Source organism: Spodoptera frugiperda, chromosome 1 (assembly GCF_023101765.2).
Source record: "Spodoptera frugiperda isolate SF20-4 chromosome 1, AGI-APGP_CSIRO_Sfru_2.0, whole genome shotgun sequence".
Classification (NCBI taxonomy): Eukaryota; Metazoa; Arthropoda; class Insecta; order Lepidoptera; family Noctuidae; genus Spodoptera; species Spodoptera frugiperda.
Window position 1 is genome coordinate 10,679,922 of NC_064212.1, and position 21,698 is coordinate 10,701,619.

A 21,698-nucleotide genomic window follows, 5' to 3' on the forward strand; every position below is an offset into this window, starting at 1 on the left:
GTTATTGGTTGGTTGACTGACTTCGTTTGGTACATTTACATTTCAACATTTGGAACCAAACACAGCGGTAAACAATAAACAAGGCGGTGAAAGTTTTTATGTTTATTTATCCCGCGCGGATTTATTTTATGTAAAATTAAGTAAATTAAATTGTATTTGAAAACATTGGTGTAAGTGAATATTTCCAATAAGATTCGTCGAAAATATGGATAAGTCGAGGTAAGATGCACTTGTGTTAGTAAAGTAATCTTTGTTTCCATGGCTTACTGAAGTATCTCCTGAACGAAATGAGTCATTCGGTATTGTGCAACTCCGTAACGGTCACAATGCAAAGCTGCATGATTTTTTTGTAGGGCAAAGTCGTAAATTATGGCCGATGACAATGTTAACTGAATGTAAGATCTAGGTGGTTTACTCTCACCTCTCTTTGGTGTGCGTTTTGTGACTCTTCGTGTAATAATTTCTCGTTTGAAAGTCTAAATGCAGATTTGACTTGACCTTTTGCCACAGTCCATTATAATCCCATTTATAATATATTATTCTTGTTTTAGATTTTCAATGTTGTTACTGGAACCAGGCGAAATTTATTTCGAGGATTATTCTTGTACACTCAGTCATAGTGAGTTAAAAAAAGAAAATGGGAAACAAGGTCGATTGAAACTGTGTTCCAAGTCTCTGGTTTTTGAGCCTAGAGAATGGGTACACCCTCTTATAAAGATGCAGTTCAAAGATTGTGCTGACATCACTGTAATTGACCAGCTAACTGAGAACAATGTTATTAGAGTGAGAATGAAGATGTATGCTGAGATGTTGGAGGAGAACATACTGGCACCTTACAAATTTATTTATGAAGATAGGGACTTTTATGTGTTCTTTGATTTTGCATCAGCTGATGAATGCTTGAGCCAGATGCAGCAGCTAAAGAGGGCCTCCACTTTACATGCTCCTGAACACAACAGTATGATAGCCACAATACTTCACTCAAGGTACATGAGGATGGAGTTTGATCCTGTTATGATGGATGACTTTACTGAACAGATAGTGTGTGAACTGCAAGCTGAAAAGATATCTCCACTTGTCAGACATCAGGGCAAGCTAGCACTAACCCCAACTACCATTTATTTCCAGCCATTCAGTAATGTTGAAGGTGTAAGTTTTATAATCCAATTTCCTAATTATTGTTGTTGCTAATTATAGATATTAGATAAAAAAATGCTACTGTTAACATATCACTTTATAAATCAAATAATATAGTGGTGAGTCATATAATTGGTAAATTAATGATTTAAACAAGGAAAAACATTTTGTTTAGTATGTTTTATATGAGACTTGTGTACCTATTACCTACCAAAGATACTTTTTATAAAGTGCATAAATATCTGTTAGACTGCTAACATGTGTTTTTCACTGCTATTGACTTAGATACCACTATCAGCTATGTATATTTACTTAACAATAACTCTTGTATGTTATATAAACAAGCTGTTCAGTTCAATTGTTGTTTTAAAAGTATATTCATAGTACAGATTAGATTGTAGAGGTTACATGAATATTATTTTAATTTCAGAGCCCTATCCTCAAGTTGAAATTGAGTCATTTGAGAAGGATGTACAAAAGAAGATTTTTACTAAGGCAAGTTGTATGTATCTGTTTTATGTACTTATTTATTTGCAGTATTTAATATGTAAATTAGCTTTTGTGGACATGAGTCCACAAGTGTATAAACTTTTTGTTTTTGTTATAAATTAAGAAGTTGCTGGCTAGTTAGAAACTTCTTAAAAATATTTCATAAAACAAATACAAATTATTTTTAATACTTGTTTCAGGGGCTTGAAATATACAGTGCAGAAGAGAGCTCAGTTCCTCACATATATGTAACATTCCAGTCAGAAAGAGATAGAGATAGAATATACAAGATTCTGGAAGAATCACCCCATGTGCAGCTAGAGAAAGTACACACAGAAGAAATGACACTACAGTGGCAGAATGGAATTGTTTCCAATTATGATTACCTAATGTATTTAAACTGGTAAGAACTACGTAAATTATTGTAATATCTAAAATATTATCTGTTGTCAAATTCATGTGAATTATTGTGGTTAGATGAAGTGATCTTGTAGGAACTATTATAAAAGTTCAATCACAATATTTCATGTAGAATTTGACAACTGATTCACTGATTTGTATTTCAGAAGCAGTCTTTGGAGCACTGACTACTTTGTTTTTTGGCCAAAGAGTAAACATTATTTTTTTATTGTTACAAGACTGTGATAACACAAACAACTATTGTATTAATAATAAGGTCTATTTTCACTTCCAGCCTTGCAGATAGGAGCAAGAATGATCTCACACAGTATCCAGTATTCCCTTGGGTAGTAGCTGACTACACTTCAGAAACATTAGACCTAACAAATCCAGACACATTCAGAGATCTATCAAAACCAATGGGGGCTTTAAACCCCGACAGATTGGAGAAACTCAAAGAAAGGTACCATGAGATGAGTGAACCAAAATTCTTGTATGGATCTCATTATTCTGCACCAGGACTTGTTTTATTTTATCTAGTAAGTATTAAAGGCTTTGTAGACTTTTAAGCAAATATAATATTTAAGTTTGTGTATATTAAGCTGACATGGTCACTAATACTAACATTAGAACTTAAGATGGAACTTAAGACTGGTAAATAACCATGTTTATTTATGTCGATGAGTTTCCGATATTTCGGCGCTGTTGCTTGCAACAGCGCCGATGAACTTTCATCCGTTATGTAAACTAATCATTTCAGAACAAAAACAATAGTAGGGTTAAAAAGGCAATAAATTTATTTTGTAGACAATACAGTTACTTTTTGAAATGGAATTGTTGATGCATTGTGTTTTGATAACGATTATGGTTTTCCTTACAAGATTGGTTTTCCCCTAGAAGTCAATTAAATGGTTCAAGTATGTTCAGTCAGCTTGAACTGATTAAAAAAGACATGGCCGTCTACTTAGTACCTAAAAAATTGTCTTTAACACTAGTAATGACATTTTTTATGTTTTTTACATGTTACATAACAGATTGTATGATTATTGCCATTGTTACATTTCCGTCTATCGATTTATTCATGTTTTAAGTTATCAGTAGGTACTGATTTAACAGGAAAATTATGAGTTTGTTTCAATGGCGTCGACTTTATCCGGAACTCAATACTAATTAGATTAGTATAGTTAATTTACCACAAGGAAGTTGGATTACTTTGTCGTAATTTTTTTGGTGTATATTGTATTTGGGTATTCATAAAAAGTGAAAGAATTTCAATAAGATAGTATAATCTTATAAAGTTAATTAGATCCCACACTTTATTTTTTATGATATCATATTTAGTTAATTTAATTTTCAGGTTCGCAAATACCCAAAATATATGCTGTGCTTACAAAACGGCAGATTCGATCATCCAGACAGAATGTTCAATTCAGTCAGAGACGTCTACAATAACTGTTTGAGAAATATGTCCGACTTTAAGGTAAATATTAATGTTTATACTTTAATTTGTGTTATGGAATTTGTTAGTCAGACTTAGAAGGTTGTTTTTCAAAATATGTAGTCTATATAACACATGAGTAATGAATCGAGTTCTTCATGTTATGAGTAATAAATTAATGATCCTCAAATCCATTTTAAGTTTTGTGTTAGTCCCCTATTAGGTTGTATAGCGTATAGTGTGTTTTGATTCAAACATTATAATTTGTAAACAGTACTAAAATAGCACAACTGGTATAGATAAGTGTATTACTTTACCTACTGCCTACCCTTGCGGGGAGTTACCAGTATCAAATTATGATGTAATGAGCACAATGCACATTGGAGCATTCGTCATTCCTCCAATCTGTACCGGACGCTTTATAAGGTCATCGACCCAAATAACGGAAGAGTCCCTAGATTTACCGAATCGTGACCAACGCTCAATGACTCGTGACTCGATTTAGAACCCGTACCTTTTCGTACTGCGCACGTAACCGGTATGCAGCAATATTTTTTCGTGATAAGGTACAAGTTATTTAAGTACCACAAGCTGAACGTATAAGTTCAACTGTCGTCCAATTTTGGGAAAGATTAGCGATGCATTGTTCTCTCATCAATCGATATTGATTAAATTATCTTATCATTTGGCTTAATTCCTATTTTATTAATTTCAGGAATTAGTTCCCGAATTTTACGATACAGAAGGCAAAGGCGATTTCTTGGTGAACCAGTACGAGATCAATTTTGGGGAGCGCCACGATGGGACCAAGGTCAACAATGTGGCACTTCCACCATGGGCCAAGTCGCCAGAAGACTTCGTAGTAAAATTAAGGGAAGCTCTCGAATCAGAATACGTTTGCAGACATTTGCACTTATGGATCGATCTAATATTCGGCTACCGACAAAGAGGCGAAGAAGCCGTTAAAGCTAACAATGGTTTGTATAAATAGACAGTTTACAATAACTAACATAATAAGATGACCTTCGGATTTCACTAGTCATGAAAAAGTTACGTTACTCAAGGTTGATGCATAGATTATCCACATTCCACATAAATAGAGCGATCATTTTTGAAATTCAGACTTTGTATGAATAACCGTCGAGGTTGATTTATAATCTATTTCATATGCATATCATCAGTCGATCCAATGCGTCATGTGTTTCAGTTCACAGAAAAAAGCGTTCTAACCTTGAATGATAAAATGCGTAGATAAAAATGTAGGCTTGATTACACTCATCAGCCATCCTTTATCTACGTCGATTGATATTGTTTGACAACCTTTCTATCTCTGTATGCCATTTCAGTGGCTAGCTCGCCTACTGAAAAATGAATGCGTCAACTAAAAATAGATGACTCAATGTTATTTGAATGAATATGAAATAATATTGTTGTTACTATCCAATAATATCTTTATATCATTTTTCATTGCAGTGTTCCACCACGTATGCTACGAGGGTGCGGTCAATCTCGAATGTATTTACGATATGAACGACAGGCACGCACTAGAGGTGCAAATCATGGAATTCGGCCAAGTGCCAAAGCAGCTCTTCACAAAACCGCATGTTAGAAAAATAATGCCACACATTGCTAAACCACTGTCCAGTTTACAGGACAAAGATACTTATAAAATGGAATGTATTGATGTATTACAATTGCACAAAGAGGCTGTAACATGTGCTATTCGTCATGGAAATAGAATTATATCTGTGGGAAAGGATAGTACTCTCAAAGTATATGATACCGTTCTTAAGAAACAAATAAGGAGCGTTATTCTCAGCTCCACTCCTTTAAGTTCGTGTGTCATGGTCGACGATAATACGGTAGCTGTTGGTTCCTGGGATAATGAAATGTAAAGACAACCTTATTTATATTGAGATAAAGTTTCTTATCGTGTTAATTAGTTGTATTAATTTGGGATTGTAATTTTGCAGATATCTGTATGATGTAGAATATGGGAGAGTGGTGGAAAGTTTTCGTGCTCATGATGATTCTGTCAGCTGTTTGTTGTGGTTAGAAAAAGGTTTGTTTCTTTTTAATTATGCTTTGAATGTTAGATGTAGGTATAAAACTAAAAAAGATACAACTTAATGCGTTTTTACACACTCGGTGACACCTAAAAATCCCATTTGTATGTCCATTTTTCATGTACAACTTTTAATGAATATTGCACAAAAGCTGAACCCAACCAACAATAACTTGAGAAATACCAAAACTACTTATAATTAAAATATTTCAAGCTAAACAAATAGTTTCACCATATGTTAAAATTAACCGATACGTTTAACCAGTAAATGTAAATTTTGCTTTAGAAATGTAAATTAATTGATTAAAATATGTAGCCTGCTTTTCAAGCCTTTTATTCTAATAACATGTTATGTATTTTAGAGCGTTTACTGATATCGGGCGGCTGGGACGGCGTAGTTCGCGTGTGGGGCAATGTCGGCAGGATCGGACAGGCTCTACGCGGGCTGAAGGCAGAGTTCGACCATGATGAGAAAATTACCAGCCTCACATACAGGTGAGTGACGCCAAAATGCGTCAAAAATCCTATTTCTGGTACCCAAATCTACCATAAATATATCAGGGCCTCATAGAAAACCTGCATCAAATAACACTTTATAATAATGTTAGGGATTACCAGTACCCCACCATAAGCTTACTATAAAAGCGTGAGCTAACCCGCGCTCACCCCTTTTTGTCCAACATCACTCGGAGCGGCAACATCGTTCAAGTTCTGTGAGACCTATATTTTTCATGTTATTTAATTAATTGTTGATTGCTACTTTTACATTTTTGTGTGTGCTAAGTGATCGTTGTTTTGTTCCTATTAGAATTAATACTAGTAAGTAGATAAGTGTTGATTGTAATCATAATTCAATTGAGAATAAACGAACATTAGAGGTAACTACCTCCTAATTTGTTTTTTTTAATAAACACCACTTCTGATCGCTAAAATCAGAAGTGGGATAAAGAACTACACTGCTCACGTTTTTGTTATAAATCAAGGAACAGAATAACGGTCACTTTTAATTACTATTTGTCTATTATTGACGTGTGGTTATTTGTTCTGTGTTTTCATTGTGTGCGTTAAGTGAGTGCTAACCATGCCCAAGCGGTCTCGTCATCGTCGATCGCAAAGTAGGTCACGTAGACGTTCGAACGATTCGCGAAACGGGTCCGTGAGTGATGAATCTGCGCATACCCCGCCTAAGGAGGCCCACAAGCCGCGTCGTAATCCCCGTCGCGAACGTAGCGATTCAAGGGACGTTTCATTCTACCCCCATCATGATAATCGCGACCGTTACCGTTCCCGATCTAAATCGTCACGCCTGCGTTTACGTGATAGTCCCCCGCGCTCTAGGCATCCTTCGCGTGACAATGGTAACGCATTACAAAGTACCCTCAGTGACATCATGACGAAACTTAGTGCCATAGAACGTGCAAATATTTTCAATAACCCGTTGCAAAACGCTAATCAAAGTTCAACTACCATGAACCCTGTGCATGAGGTCACTCCGCGTCTTAGTAGTCCGACAGACTTGACCGCTGTTCCGCAACAAACTCGCGTGGACAACTCCGAGGATTTTTCAACAACCATTCGTACTCCCGATCCAACTGTTCGCGGTTCAGATGCCCCATCAGCCATAACTATGCTCGCGGACGCTATAAAATCGTTACAACCCGCCAAGTCCCGAAACTACTACGTTTCTAACTTTGACCCAAGCATACATGACATCGACGTATGGTGTGAGGAAGTGGATGGGGCGGTATCGGCGAATGGTTGGAGCGATTACGAATGCCTGTCGAGAGTAGCTTCTTGTCTCAAAGGTGATGCCAAAGTGTGGCTAAATGAATGGGTCACTAATGACCGCACTTGGTCAAATTTTAAATTAGAGTTCAAACCCCTTTGCCCTCGGAAGTTGGACTACGCTAACATTCTTTTTGATACGATGAATATGACGTCTGATAAGTACCCAACGTATGCTGAATATGCCCGGCGTACCTTGTTGCGTTTGCGTATAGTCAAAGGCTTAACCGATGAATTGCGCACCCTTATAGTTATACGTGGCATAGACAACCCCCAAGTTAGGGCGGCGGCAGCAAATGCTAATTTGACGGTGGAAGACTTGGTTTCGTTTCTTTCCATATACACAAAAGCAAACCGCGCTAAAGTTGACTCTCGCGATAGCTTGTCAAAAAAACGTATCCTTCAAAATTTCCCCGCTAACGACATAAAGTGCTACGTTTGCGGTAAACGTGGTCACTCAGGTCGTAAATGCAATAAGAAGCCTCGCATAGAACATCCTTCGGATTCTTCTGCTAAGCCCGAAACACAGACTTTCACCGCCAAGCACGCAACGCAAACTTCCAACGCTAAGGCTGGGATTCAATGTTCATTTTGTAAAAAGAGGGGCCACGCCGAGGAAACTTGCTTTGCAAAGGATCGTTCAGAATACAGGAATCAACGAAACGTCAACTTATGTACAGATCAGGGTAGTGACAAAAGAGATGTAGTTACGGCGGTAGTTCAAGGTATCCCTATGGATGTACTTATTGATAGCGGGGCTCAGAACGTATCGTTGATTTCCTCCGACGTTTTAAAATACCTCTCCTGCGATCTAAAGCCCACTCACTGCGTTCTAAAGGGCATAAGTGAACGAGAAATTATCGCCACCTCTTTCATAACAGTAAACATTGAATTAAGTGATATTTCATTAGAAGCTGATTTAGTCGTAGTCCCTAAGTCATGCATGAACACCTCGATTATAATCGGGACTGATGTCCTTAACCGCGACGGCGTTGTGTACATACGCACAAAGGACAAGCAGTATATAACACGTACTGATACTCGTACTTGCGCCAATGTAACCCAAGTTCTTGACTCAACACTAGTCAACACTCCGTTAAAAGGCACTCCACGTGATTTTCTGATGACCGTTATTCAAGCCTTTTCGGAACATTTTATTTCCGGTACTGCTACAAGTACAGTCACCACTGGCGAGATGGTTATTAGACTCACCAGTACTACTCCAATAGTATACCGCCCGTATAAACTTTCTTTCGACGAAAAACTTAAAGTACGCGAGATAGTAAAGGATTTGTTGGAAAAACGAATCATCAGAGAATCACGGTCGGAATATGCCAGTCCCATAATCCTAGTAAAAAAGAAAGACGGGACCGACCGAATGTGTGTTGACTACCGAGCCCTCAACCGCATCACCGAAAAAGAGAGGTACCCCCTTCCCCTGATAGACGACCATATTGATAGGCTAGGACATTACACTTATTTTAGTAGCCTGGATATGGCAACCGGGTTCCACCAAATACGAATTAGTGAGGACTCGGTGCACGTGACGGGATTCGTTACGCCGGAGGGCCACTATGAATACCTCAAAATGCCATATGGTCTAACGAATTCCCCGATCGTGTACCAGCGCATCATAAACCAAACCCTTCGCGAGTTTATTGAAGCGGGGAATGTACTAGTATACATAGATGACGTGCTCCTACTCAGTAATTCAATTGAAGAAGGCATTCTCTTGCTTAGGAGAGTGTTAGAGACACTAACGAAAGCGGGTTTCTCGATTAATTTAAAAAAATGCTCGTTTTTGACGTCCGAAGTAGAATATTTAGGTAGGGTGATCAGCTTTGGTCAGGTACGGCCAAGCCCGCGTAAAATTGAGGCTCTGAAAAACTCACCCGTGCCCGGTAATGTCAGACAGGTCAGACAACTATTAGGCCTAGCCGGATATTTCCGGAAATATATTAAGGGGTACGCTACCAAGACAGCGTGCATCGCCCATCTAACCAGGAAAGGGGTTGAATTTCGATGGGGTCCGGAGCAGGAACGGGTCCGCCAGGACCTGATACAATGCCTAACGAATGAGCCCGTCCTCGCAATTTTTAAACCCGAACTCCCTACCGAGGTTCACACTGATGCAAGCTCTGTCGGATACGGAGCAGTACTCCTGCAAATTCACGCTGATGGTGCGAGGCATGTTGTAGCATATTTTAGTAAGGTCACACAGGGCGCTGAGAGTAAATACCACAGTTACGAGTTGGAGACATTAGCAGTCGTAAAGGCCTTGCAACACTTTCGCCACTATTTGATAGGTCTGAACTTCAAGGTCGTTACTGACTGCAATGCTCTCAAATCGACCGAACGTAAGAAGGATTTGCTCCCTCGCGTTGCCCGTTGGTGGATCTATTTACAGGATTTTAACTTTTCCATCGAATATAGAAAGGGTGTAATGCTACCTCATGCTGACTACCTCAGTCGAAATCCTATCGTCCCTGTCAACCAAATTACGAGACCCCGTAATTGGGCCCAGATAGCACAAGCCGCGGATAACGAGACGAGGGACTTAATTCAAAAAGTCTCAGAGGGACAACTTGACTCTTCCCGATATACCGTCAGAGGTGATCTCCTGTACTATAAGTACACTCCTGTTGGTGAGGAATCGCGATTACTTTGTTTTATACCAAAGGGTCATCGCTTAAGCCTGCTTAGGATATTCCACGACGAACACGAGCACATCGATCGCGATAAAACCGTGGACCTCATATTAAAACACTTCTGGTTTCCTGGGCTACGCCAATTTGTTTCCAAATATATTTCTCACTGTCTAGTGTGTGTCTCTAAAAAGCGTGTCCCTCGAGCCCCGTTACAGAACATATCGTCATGGCCCAAACCTGATACCCCATTCAGCACCGTACATGTTGACGCCTTGGGACCATTACCCGAATCGGAAGGTTATAAATTCGTATTAGTAGTAGTGGACGCTTTTACAAAATTCTGCCTCCTTTATTCAATCTATCGCCAAGACACCAGCGAATTAAAACGCGTAATGACCTCTGCTATTTCCTTGTTTGGCGTCCCTAAGATGCTAGTCACTGATAGAGGTAGGATGTTTGAATCCGTTGATTTTGTTCAATGGATAACTGAACTTGGCTCCGAATTACATTACATCACGCCCGAGATGCACGGTTCAAACGGTCAAGTGGAGCGCTACATAAGAACGGTACTCAATATGCTCCGCATCGAAGTAGGGCACAAAAACGCATCATGGTCCAGCACTCTCTGGAAGCTGCAGTTAGTGCTGAACATCACTAAGCAGAAAACTACTCAGGCTTCAGCCATTAAGCTAATGATCGGCACCGACGCTACTACACCCATCATACGTTCCCTGGTTCGAGACCTGGCGGTGAACACGCCGGAGACCAACAGAGAAGCTCTGCGGGAGGTTAGCAGGAACCGCGCCAGCGAGCTTCTGAAGAAGAACCAAGATCAGCAGGATCAAACCGTCAATAGGTCCAGACGTCCGCCTCGTGAATATAAGGTCGACGACCTGGCCTTTGTTGTAAAATACTCGCAGTCGACAGGAAAACTGGATCCGGGAATGCGAGGGCCGTACAGGGTCACCAAGGTTCTGCCCAATGGCCGATACGAGCTTAAGTTGCTTGGCGGGAGCTGCGGGAAGACCACGCAGGCAGCCTCCCAACACATGGTACCGTGGAAGGGAGAATGGTGCCCCGAGACCTGTGCTTCGTTCTTCGAGGGTAAGTCACCCCGTAACCTACCCTTATGCTCTGTTCTAGATACGTGCGTGAAGCTCGATAGCTCCAGGTATCGCTGGCGGAGGCGAGTCATTCAGCAATGGCTTGTGCCGCACAGCAATGGCGTTTGTCGCCCAACTTTAATGCGTTAGTCGCACATCAAAGGCGTTAGTCGCCCAACTTTAATGCGTTAGTCGCACATCAATGGCGTTTGTCGCCCAACTTTAATGCGTTAGTCGCACATCAAAGGCGTTAGTCGCCCAACTTTAATGCGTTAGTCGCACATCAATGGCGTTTGTCGCCCAACTTTAATGCGTTAGTCGCACATCAATGGCGTTTGTCGCCCAACTTTAATGCGTTAGTCGCACATCAAAGGCGTTAGTCGCCCAACTTTAATGCGTTAGTCGCACATCAATGGCGTTAGTCGCCCAACTTTAATGCGTTAGTCGCACAACAGCGGTATGGTTGAAATCAAGCTGTGGTTAAGTATGCAGCAGGAATGTAGGACTGTGGGGACGCCCATTGTCCTATACTTGTGCTTTTAATCATCTAGTTTCGTTCAATTTATTCAATGTCTCAACACGAGATTAATAACATTCGTAACTTTTCAGATGATGAAACCAATGACTCAGACGATAATTCAGGTCAGCCTGGCAGCAGCAACCCGGTTGGGCTATCCATGCCGGAGCTGGACGAGGTAGCGCCAGCGGTGCCACCTCAGGACAACCCCATCGAAGACGAGCCCTGAACCGATCGAGTCAAGTGGAGTCGAGGGCGACTCGGCGTCAGGAGAGGCCGTGTTAGGGATTACCAGTACCCCACCATAAGCTTACTATAAAAGCGTGAGCTAACCCGCGCTCACCCCTTTTTGTCCAACATCACTCGGAGCGGCAACATCGTTCAAGTTCTGTGAGACCTATATTTTTCATGTTATTTAATTAATTGTTGATTGCTACTTTTACATTTTTGTGTGTGCTAAGTGATCGTTGTTTTGTTCCTATTAGAATTAATACTAGTAAGTAGATAAGTGTTGATTGTAATCATAATTCAATTGAGAATAAACGAACATTAGGGGTAACTACCTCCTAATTTGTTTTTTTTTAATAAACACCACTTCTGATCGCTAAAAATACGTACTTACCTTGTGTTTGTGTTACCTCCATGTGAGTGAGGCTATGGGAGGCCCAAAAGACTGGCAACGCATTTGTAACTCCTCTAGTGTTGTTGGTGCCTATTGGTGGTCTACACTGCTTGTTGTGAATCGAATGTCGTTTGGGTCATATTCTATGTAAAAAGAAACTACCGACAGATAGTATAGATATTGTCTGTTAACACAGATTGGAATTCGTGTTTAATCCATCCTTTAATAATTGTTTGTTTGTCGTATGACCTATAATGCTAATGTACCTTTTACATTTTTGCCAATCTCATATTTGGAAAACAATAGCCATTAAGTTATTTGTATGTTTATTAGGATGTGTTTACTATATACCAAGTGTCAATGAACTTACAGCTACTATTATCATTGTATTAAAATTACAAATATCGCATTTGTGTCTAATAAGATGCTAAACTGTAAACGGACAATATCGTATACCCAATTTCTTCAATAGGTATAAGTGTTACATGAGAAATGTCGCTGCAAAATCGGGCAATTAATTTTGCAGCTATATCCGCTATACAACGCAATACCAAAAATATTTTGATAAATAGCTAGAATATAACTGCAATATTGCCGTCCAAGTTGTTGCATTTGGAAGAGCCCATAGTTATGCAGAAGGTATCCACAAATTTACAATTCGAGCAATACGTTTTGTTTGTTGCATTAATATTCATTATTTTAAAATATACTTAAAATTGAAACTCCAGTCATTCAGGTCTATAAAGCAACTATGTGATTTTGAGGCTACTTAAACTAACGGAAATAATATGAAGTTTGAATGCAGTAATATCGGTCAGTAGTGAACTCGTGTACATAATAATAAATTTCATATCATAGTTAGGTATGTTTGTATAAACATAATCGGTAATGTTACGTATCATTTAGTGACTCAGCTTCGCAGACAGAGTATAATTTTAGAAAGTTGTCACACCGGGTCCTGTTTTGAAACACTTTGAATTAGATATACTTATAGAAAATAAATGTACCTATTTGAATTATGAACAACTTTTTATAAAGTGCTTAAGTTGCTTAACACAAATCGATATAATATATCATAGAGTCAGTAGGTTACTGTCGGTGTTCACAATAATTCACATTGTCAATATTATCAATCTTGATGACTACTGTCCTACTAGTTTTATTTTAACTTACTATGTTATGTACAGTTTTTTTATTCGCGATCTCTAAAGCGGCTGGTAAGGAATTATCAGCCGTTTCCTTTATTTGCGAAAGATTTTTGTTGAGCAGTGGAGGTATTCCAGGCGATATTTTTGAGCATAATAAACATACCTGGTTAAAAGTGGGTGTCAACCTCTTGGGTTGCACCTCTGCCTACATCTTCGGGGATTAGACGGCGTAACATTATGTTATATTGTAAACTTATTTACAACATTTTGCCGATTTATTATATTGTAAACTTACGTGCTGAATATTTGTGCAGACGCCGCCGCCACGAGATCGACGTGATAGCAGCTACAGGAGACGGCGAGGTGTTCATATGGGACTACACGTCCAGGGACCTGGTGAACAAGATCAGCGTCCACTCGTCGCCAGTCAGCGGCGTCTGCTTCGTGCTGTCCGGAGACAGGGTCGTTACTGCCTGTGATGATGGAGACATGAGGGTCACTGACCTTAGTGTCTTGGATTCCGTAAGTATTTTTTTCTATATTTTTGTGGGTTTGTGTAGGTCGGAGTTGGTTGGTTGTCATGGAGGTTGTAATAGACAACTTAACTAAGAAAAGCGTTAAAAATTACTACCTAAAAACTATTTTTCAATAACAGATAAAATGCTTTCGTCAGTTTTGTTCTAGGTTTTCTTTATTTCAATCGCTTGACTGACAGAAAATAGCTTTTACGCGTATTTTTAAATAACTTTTAAATCATTATCTATATCTATTAAAATACTAAATGGCTTATTGGCTAAATACCTACTAAACAAACATGACAAGTAAATAAGGGGTTTTTCTTACATTTTAATACACCTATCTAGACAAAAGGAGATTTAACAAAAACTTTTATTTCTTTCGTTTCTTATCTTATGACTGTACTTCTAGCTCTCTAGTTTCTGTGTCGTTAACCGAGTTTTTAATCAGCTAGCGTTCTGATACAGTTTGATCGTTATTTTATCTTAATGCCTAGTGTACGGGAGATGCGGAACTTATGTTGCACGTGTTGCGTTTCAAGATCACCGTATGTAAATAAGTAGAGGACTTAAGTGTCTCATATTTCCGGTAATCCAGTCACTAATTTCAACATTTGTTGTTGATTTTTCCTTTAATTTTTTTGTCGTTTTGGGTAGTGGTTTTTACTTTTTAGTCATATTCGCGTCGTTGAGGTTTCTATTATTACCTTTTGAAATAAGTTTTTTGAATAATCGAATCAGAATCCTTTAGTCGATTTTAACTTGTTAGGTCACAAGTTGATGTACCCCTTTTATTTTTCTGAATGTATTTAAATTAGAAGACAAAATTTAATGCTGCGGTTACGTAAACTATTTATTGAAATACGGTTGTACATTAAAATTTACTTAAAAGCTAATCATGGTCATGTCTAGCAATGGACGCATCGCATATGTCGACAGAAAACAAAGTATAACATCCTTCTCTTTCTTCACTCAGGTATACCAGAAACACATGCCGGCGCCAGTGACGTCACTATGCTGGGACGGGTCCACCGTCCTATGGCTTGGCTGTGGAGACGGAACTTTGCTGCAGTGGAACATGTTGACTGTCACACAAACCAGTGCACATAAGGCTCATAATGGTATGTAGGCTTATACTTGGTTTTGATTGTATTTTCTAAAATTAGTTGGCTAGAGTTACAAGCAATTTTCAGCCAGATTTGATAGGAAAAACAGTTTTGCAGCTTCTTCTTAATTTGCTGCTTCTATCGCATCATAATTATCTTCATCTTTGAGACAACGAATGTTTTATAATATAGCTATTATAAGCCAAACCTGACATGAGACTATCCAAGACTTTCTTGACCCACTTCATGCTTGACTTAACGTTAAAACTATCAACCAAGACAGTAATATTCCTAAATATATAACCCAATGCTAGAACGATCGCAATCTAAGTTAAACTTATCTTGACCAAAGGAACGATAGAGATGGGACTTCACAAATGGAAAAGTGACTTATGTATATCAGACCATCGGGGAAAAAATGTGACGTTAAGCCATGTTGGTGCGATTTCAAATCAAATAAATAATATAAGTCTGCTATTAGTTCGAGAAAAATACACCACCATTGAAATTTTAAAATATGACTGTAAGAAAAATATAAAAAAAGATTTGTTTTCAAATGAATAGTACGCAAACTCAATACGCAATATTCCCGAGCCGCAGTTACACAGTTACGTGTTACTAGCGATCATTTATTCAACGTTTTTATTGGACAAAACTAGTTACACGTGCCAAAAATATTTGTCTGATTTTCATATCACACTGTTGTAAGACAGGCTTGCGGCTTGTTCAGCTGCAGTACAAACGTATTATCAACAAGGACTTCTGTAAGGCCACATTTCCATACGTCATCATTTCTTGAATGACTTTAGCTCGCTACGTTGATTTGATAAAAAAAAAATACTGAAAACTGATTATTTTAATTACTGATCGATTAAATGGTAACAGTTTTATGTTAGACTCATTGAATAAATTGATTCATGGACTGATTGAATAAGTTTTATCTCAGAACCTTATTTTAAATAAATCCCACGGTGGTTACTTTTTATTTAGGCTCGGTTGCCATAATCCTCGAGCTTGGCTAGGGGATAGCAGTTAGGCCATTGAACATTAAGAGAATTCCACTGTCTCATCTCTTCAACCACATTGTTTGTTTGCTATAGGATAAAGCAAAATTGGATCTAGTCGATCTAAATATAACCGAATTAATTTTAAGGAAGGTTTACTTATTTAATTGGTTTCATATTAATATTTAATTAAAATAGCAATTTGATATCTTTATTAATCCATCTGATAGTTGTATAGATCATAATACCAAGTGTTAACAAGTGAACTGTAGTATAACCTTTACAATAAATGTTATAAAATGTCACAAAGTATTTAAATCGAGTTTAAAAGTGCGATAATATCAGTCGCATTCGTAGCTATCGTGTGTACACGTGCCGTAAGAAAACTATTAAAACTGAGACGTATACCTAACGCTAAAAATATTACTTAGGTAAATGCTGACTACTTCCAATGATCGCAGATTTGCGACTCAATTCTCAGATCACTAAGAGAAGCGTTTCGTTTTAAAAATGTTTACTATAAATTAACAGAATCTGGAAGGCATCATTTATATAAGAGTATTAAAAAATTATGAGAATCTCATTAACTAATTTGATTTTAACTATTTGACACTTAATTTTCTGCTTATTATCTCATTTACAAGAAGTATTGAATAATTATTATCTTTTGCTGTGTCCGACAGGGTCCACTATTGTTACCTACCAAATGTTTACCACCTAAGCCTACATTGTGGAATGCAATAAAAAATTGAGTATTGAGTAAGTTGTAGTACACAAATAATGTAACGCCAGACAGATCTCGTAATGGCGTACTAAATGCATAGAAAACTATCCTTTATGGCAACAAAAAAAAGCCATTGAATACTCGTATAAACTAACAGGGAATATCTCTATTGTGCGTGGTGTTTAACAGTACACTCGCCCTTTACTACTATGGACTAAAAGTGAAAAGTGGGACGTCTACCTACCCTTTGTCTAGTAGAACAATACACATTTATTATGTTTTTACGTAAAATAAAGATATTAGTATCTGAATGTATTGAAATAAATGTTACACGAATACTTATTTAAATTGATGTCTGACTCACACAATCTTTGTTTGTCAGCAACGTTTTATTTTTAAATGATAACGCTTGTTCGCGATGTTTTTTCGAAGAAAGTGAAATTATACAAGTTGTTTTATACGTTTTCGATTATTATAAAAGTCTTGTGAAATTTTAAGTAACATCTCATTTAAATGGTGCAATTTGGATGAACTGTTTTAGTGCCATGTCTTCTTAGTTCATTGAAAGCTATTATTATTTTTAAGCCATTTTACGTCCACTACAACATACGAGAGGGCCCTTTTATTTGTTGACGGGAAACCATGAAAAGGAGCCTAGCCGATCGGTACCTGATCCTCTTAATAGTAAACTAAACCCTGGTGTAACAAGAGGGTCCTACGTTTCGTTTCAGCAGAAGTAGGCAGGCATGATCCATAAGATAATCCAGTATACGTCTCCCCTTTATCGGTCCTTAACCGTATATAAATAATCTCTTTATTTAGCAGGGAAAATTACTGTATACTGTATACTTATATTTCGAATGTACATGTTTGTAACTTATTGATATCCTTTTCGAATGGTCACAAGCAACAAATTCAAGAATATAATTAGGTATGACTAATATAAAGTCATCGCAGGTATAACGCACGTTAAACCTAAATCCTTAGTCACTACACATACACTTAGGAGCAAAGAAACGGAGCCACTAGCGTTTTTCCTTTTCATTTCTTGATAAATATTTTCTGATACAATTATTTTCTTAATTGGTATTGTATATCAAATGAAAGGTAATTTAATTACCTTTAAAAGAAGAATATTTTGTTGTAAATCAAATAATTTTAGAGGATTCTTTAAAATGAAAAATAATACGTAGCGGCTCCTTTTATTTGCTCCCAAGTGTAGTTGGGCCCTGCCAATGCCTAACCTTTGTTAGGGCCTACAGAGTCAAAGATGACAAGCGTTTGATCTGGCTTCTTATACCTACAGACTGTTGACATTATATAGCACTAATACTTTTTTGACGAAAATGTAATCAAATTCCCCACAGACCAGATAGGTACCTAACTAATATCTTTTTCTAATAATACGTGGTATTATTACCTCGCGCATGTTACTGAAGAATGTGTTTTGTTTCAGATTCTATCAACAACGTCTATTTCGACGAGATCTCAAAAACATTGATCACTGCCAGTGAAGACAAAATAATCAAGATCTGGGAAACTAAGCATAGTTCCTGACGTACACCACGTCCACAGTATTAAGAATCATGACAGATAACATTGTGTATTTATAAACATTGTGATATTCGAACAATACGTAAAGAAAAAAGATTTATTAGTGTTATTAGATGTAATAATATAAAAGACAAAATGAGAATATGTCCAATAAAGAGTTATCGTTTTAGTATTTTGCTTTTGCAATTCGTTATGTAAGTTTTTCTGTTCATCAGCTGTTACCTGTACAGAATGTTGCGTTGGTCTAGTTTCGTAAGCGCGACTGTTCAGCTCCTTGTCTCGGGTTCTATCTTAGATGGAGCTGGAGTTTAATTAGACTTACAACTTCGAAATTACTAGTACCTAAGTACTAACTTGGTAATTAATACACTTAAGTACATTTCTGACTTCTACACAACCTTTTAAAAATGACGAGTATGATATTATGTTATCTACTAGTTCGAAGCTGCTGATAGGCGGCCCAGTATTTTAAAAAGGAAACCAGAACCACTTTATAAAACGAACCAACTCCTTATCATTTTGACTTACAAAGTGTATCTTTTTTATTTCAAAACTAGGTTTTGCTCATTCAATTTAAAAACTGCACATTTATTGGCTCGACTTCCGTTACCAAGCAATTACGAGCGAGCGACAAGGCGCCTGCCGCCCGGCCGCCCCGGAATGAAGGGCGGTGTCTGGATCGAACATTATTTCTTTATGCGCCGTAGCTTATAAAACCTACCTACACATATACAGTGCCCTCCAAAAGTTAGTTGAAATTAGTTCACCTTATCAATGATGTTATATATTTTCCAAAAAACGCAGTTTCTATGAATGAACTGTTTACTATTTATGTTTGGATACACTATTCTAATACGTACAGTAGGAAATTCCCCGAAATTCATTTTAATTTCTTTCAAAATCCATGTTTATGTGTGCACTACATGAATTGAGCGCGTCAAAAGTCAGTTGAAATAGCAAACTTTAAACGATATCCGATACTCTCGCGGCTTTAAATTCATTTATTATTATTGTTAAGGCAATGTGCGTAGTTTAACTTTAATAATAAGATATTGTAAGATGATTTGACTGTTTTTGAATTAATAATGGCTCCGAGGCGAAAATTAACTGTCGAAGAAAGAATAAAGATTGTGTATGAATACGAAAAAATTAAAAACTTTAGTGCTGTGGGAAAATTATTTAAAGTTAGTCCAGAAGGTGTCCGAAAAATAATAAAGAAAAGTTTAGAATGTCCTAGTCTTGCAGATAGGCCACGGTCGGGGCGTCCTAGGGCTACTACTTCTGTTGATGATCGACAAATAGTGCGGCAGTGTAAAATTAATCCCAAGATTGTGGTACGAGAGATCAAAGATCAGTTACAGGAAGCAGGGACCTCGGTTTCTGAAACTACTATCAGGCGACGCCTGCATGATGCTAATTTACGAGGTCACATTGCCAGAAAGAAACCTCTTTTAACATCGATCCATAAAAAACGAAGGTTGGAGTTCGCCCGCAAGTATTCGGATAAACCAATAGAATTTTAGAAGAGAGTAGTCTTTAGCGATGAATCGAAGTTCGAACTATTTGGAAATCGCCGTCGGCAAACTGTATGGCGCACAAGCAATGAATCTTACGACGACAAATACTTGCAGCCCACTGTGAAACACGGCGGTGGGAGTGTGATGGTTTGGGGGTGTTTTTCTTGGCATGGTGTGGGCCGACTGCAAGTAATTGAAGGCAAGATGATAGCACAGGTCTATTGTAATATTCTCCGTGACAATTTAAAACAATCTGCTGAAACAATGGGGTTAGGTCGGATTTTCAAGTTCCAACAAGACAACGATCCGAAGCATACAGCAAGGATAACTAAACAATATTTTGAAGATAACGAAGTGGATTTACTGGAATGGCCTTCGATGTCACCCGACCTTAACCCCATTGAACATTTATGGGATGAATTAGACCGCAGGATCCCTGTTTCCATAAGACGCAACAGGCATTTGTTTAAAAATAAAATTCTTGAAACATGGTCGATTATACCGGTCGAAACATTACAGAATCTTGTAGAATCAATGCCTAGACGACTTAAAGCAGTTCTACAGAATAATGGCGGTCATACAAAATATTAAAAGTTAAAATATTTGCAAAGACACAAGCCTTAAAATATTTTTTCAACAATTTCAACTAACTTTTGGTAACGTGATTTCATTGTTAATCTACACAAATTATAATTATAAAATTTGTTATGATTCTCTTACTGACAGAAATATTCTAAATTGATTATATTTTAATAAATAATTCTTGAAGCCACGATTTTATTTGGTTTTAATATAATTTCCTCACAATTACTACATTATTGATTATTTCAACTAACTTTTGGAGGGCACTGTAATAAACAGCTGGCACATCAACATACCACAACCTGTGAAATCCCTTCAATGGAATAACAGCTTTAAAATATCATAATTAAGTCCAAAATCGATTAAAGTAATTTCTCATACGTTACCTACCTTTTTAATGGGTACTTTGGTTTTAGCGGTTAGAAGTCAAGGACAATAATTTCAGTGTTTACATGCAATGTACAATATAAACATATCAATGAATCAGATACCAATAGAGCTTTCTTTTGGCACGAACGAGTATTTTTCTAACCTATTTATTCTGGGGTATTTTAATCTACGCTAGTCTCGAACATCATTTTTATGCTACATTATATTGTAGTAGACTCATTACTTGCACATAGACTCAGATTTTTTGATCAAACTTGTTATATGGATGAGCTGATACCTAATATGAATGCAAGTCGTTTCCAACCAGCCGATCTGAGGGTTTAGTACGAGTTTGTTTTACGTTTAACGAGATCGAAACTAGAGCGCGTTCGGCGCTCTGATTGGTTGGTTCTTTCGCACCGGCCAGTCAGACAACAAACTCGTACTAAGGGTACAGTAAGCCCATGTTTATGCATATATAATATGTGTAGGTAGGTACATATGTGTTCCATAGCAGAGTTCCTGTGGGAACTATATGTCCTGCTGTATGGATGTCTTGTGGCTAGCATGATGATGGTGAGCTGAATACAACTAAGCAATGCTTCCTTGTTTATATTCTTCGAAGTAAAATATCAGACTTACAGTCGGCACCAACAGCTTTCTGGCTTTCGCTAGTCTTTTTATTCGAGGTAAATAATACGCGGCGTAGGTACCAATTGCCGAACTGATGCCAATTTTATATTTATGAAATGTGCTTTCGTTAAGTGATCTACATTTTTTCTCTTTAGTTAATTACTAGCTTTTAGCTGCGGTTTCGCCTACGCTCCACAAAGAGTTAAAAATATCTAGGCATCGTATGTTTACTCCAGCTCTTAATCTAGATCATGATATTATATTTTGTAAAACTTTCGCTAGAACTACGAAACTGAATCACTACTAGACTATTTGATATACATATAAGTAATTCTAGCATATC

General features: G+C 37.7%; 1 protein-coding gene across 1 annotated transcript; it reads left to right on the plus strand.

The window, feature by feature from the left end:
- The first annotated feature begins 45 nt into the window (after positions 1-45).
- Positions 46-18,426, plus strand: LOC118273098 (protein FAN). Its single transcript, XM_035589876.2, has 13 exons — positions 46-219; positions 552-1,149; positions 1,568-1,639; positions 1,827-2,029; positions 2,321-2,564; positions 3,383-3,505; positions 4,179-4,440; positions 4,937-5,354; positions 5,437-5,525; positions 5,891-6,023; positions 13,666-13,873; positions 14,843-14,987; positions 18,157-18,426. The coding sequence occupies exons 1-13, from the start codon at positions 206-208 to the stop codon at positions 18,255-18,257; spliced, it is 2,610 nt and encodes an 869-aa protein (XP_035445769.2). The 5' UTR covers positions 46-205; the 3' UTR covers positions 18,258-18,426.
- Positions 18,427-21,698: the final 3,272 nt, after the last annotated feature.

Bases quoted from the DNA above. Each gene is read 5' to 3' on its own strand.
- LOC118273098 (XM_035589876.2), top strand. The intron at 2,565-3,382 runs GTAAGTATTAAA...TTTAATTTTCAG, and splicing joins GACTTGTTTTATTTTATCTA to GTTCGCAAATACCCAAAATA. The intron at 14,988-18,156 runs GTATGTAGGCTT...GTTTTGTTTCAG, and splicing joins TGCACATAAGGCTCATAATG to ATTCTATCAACAACGTCTAT.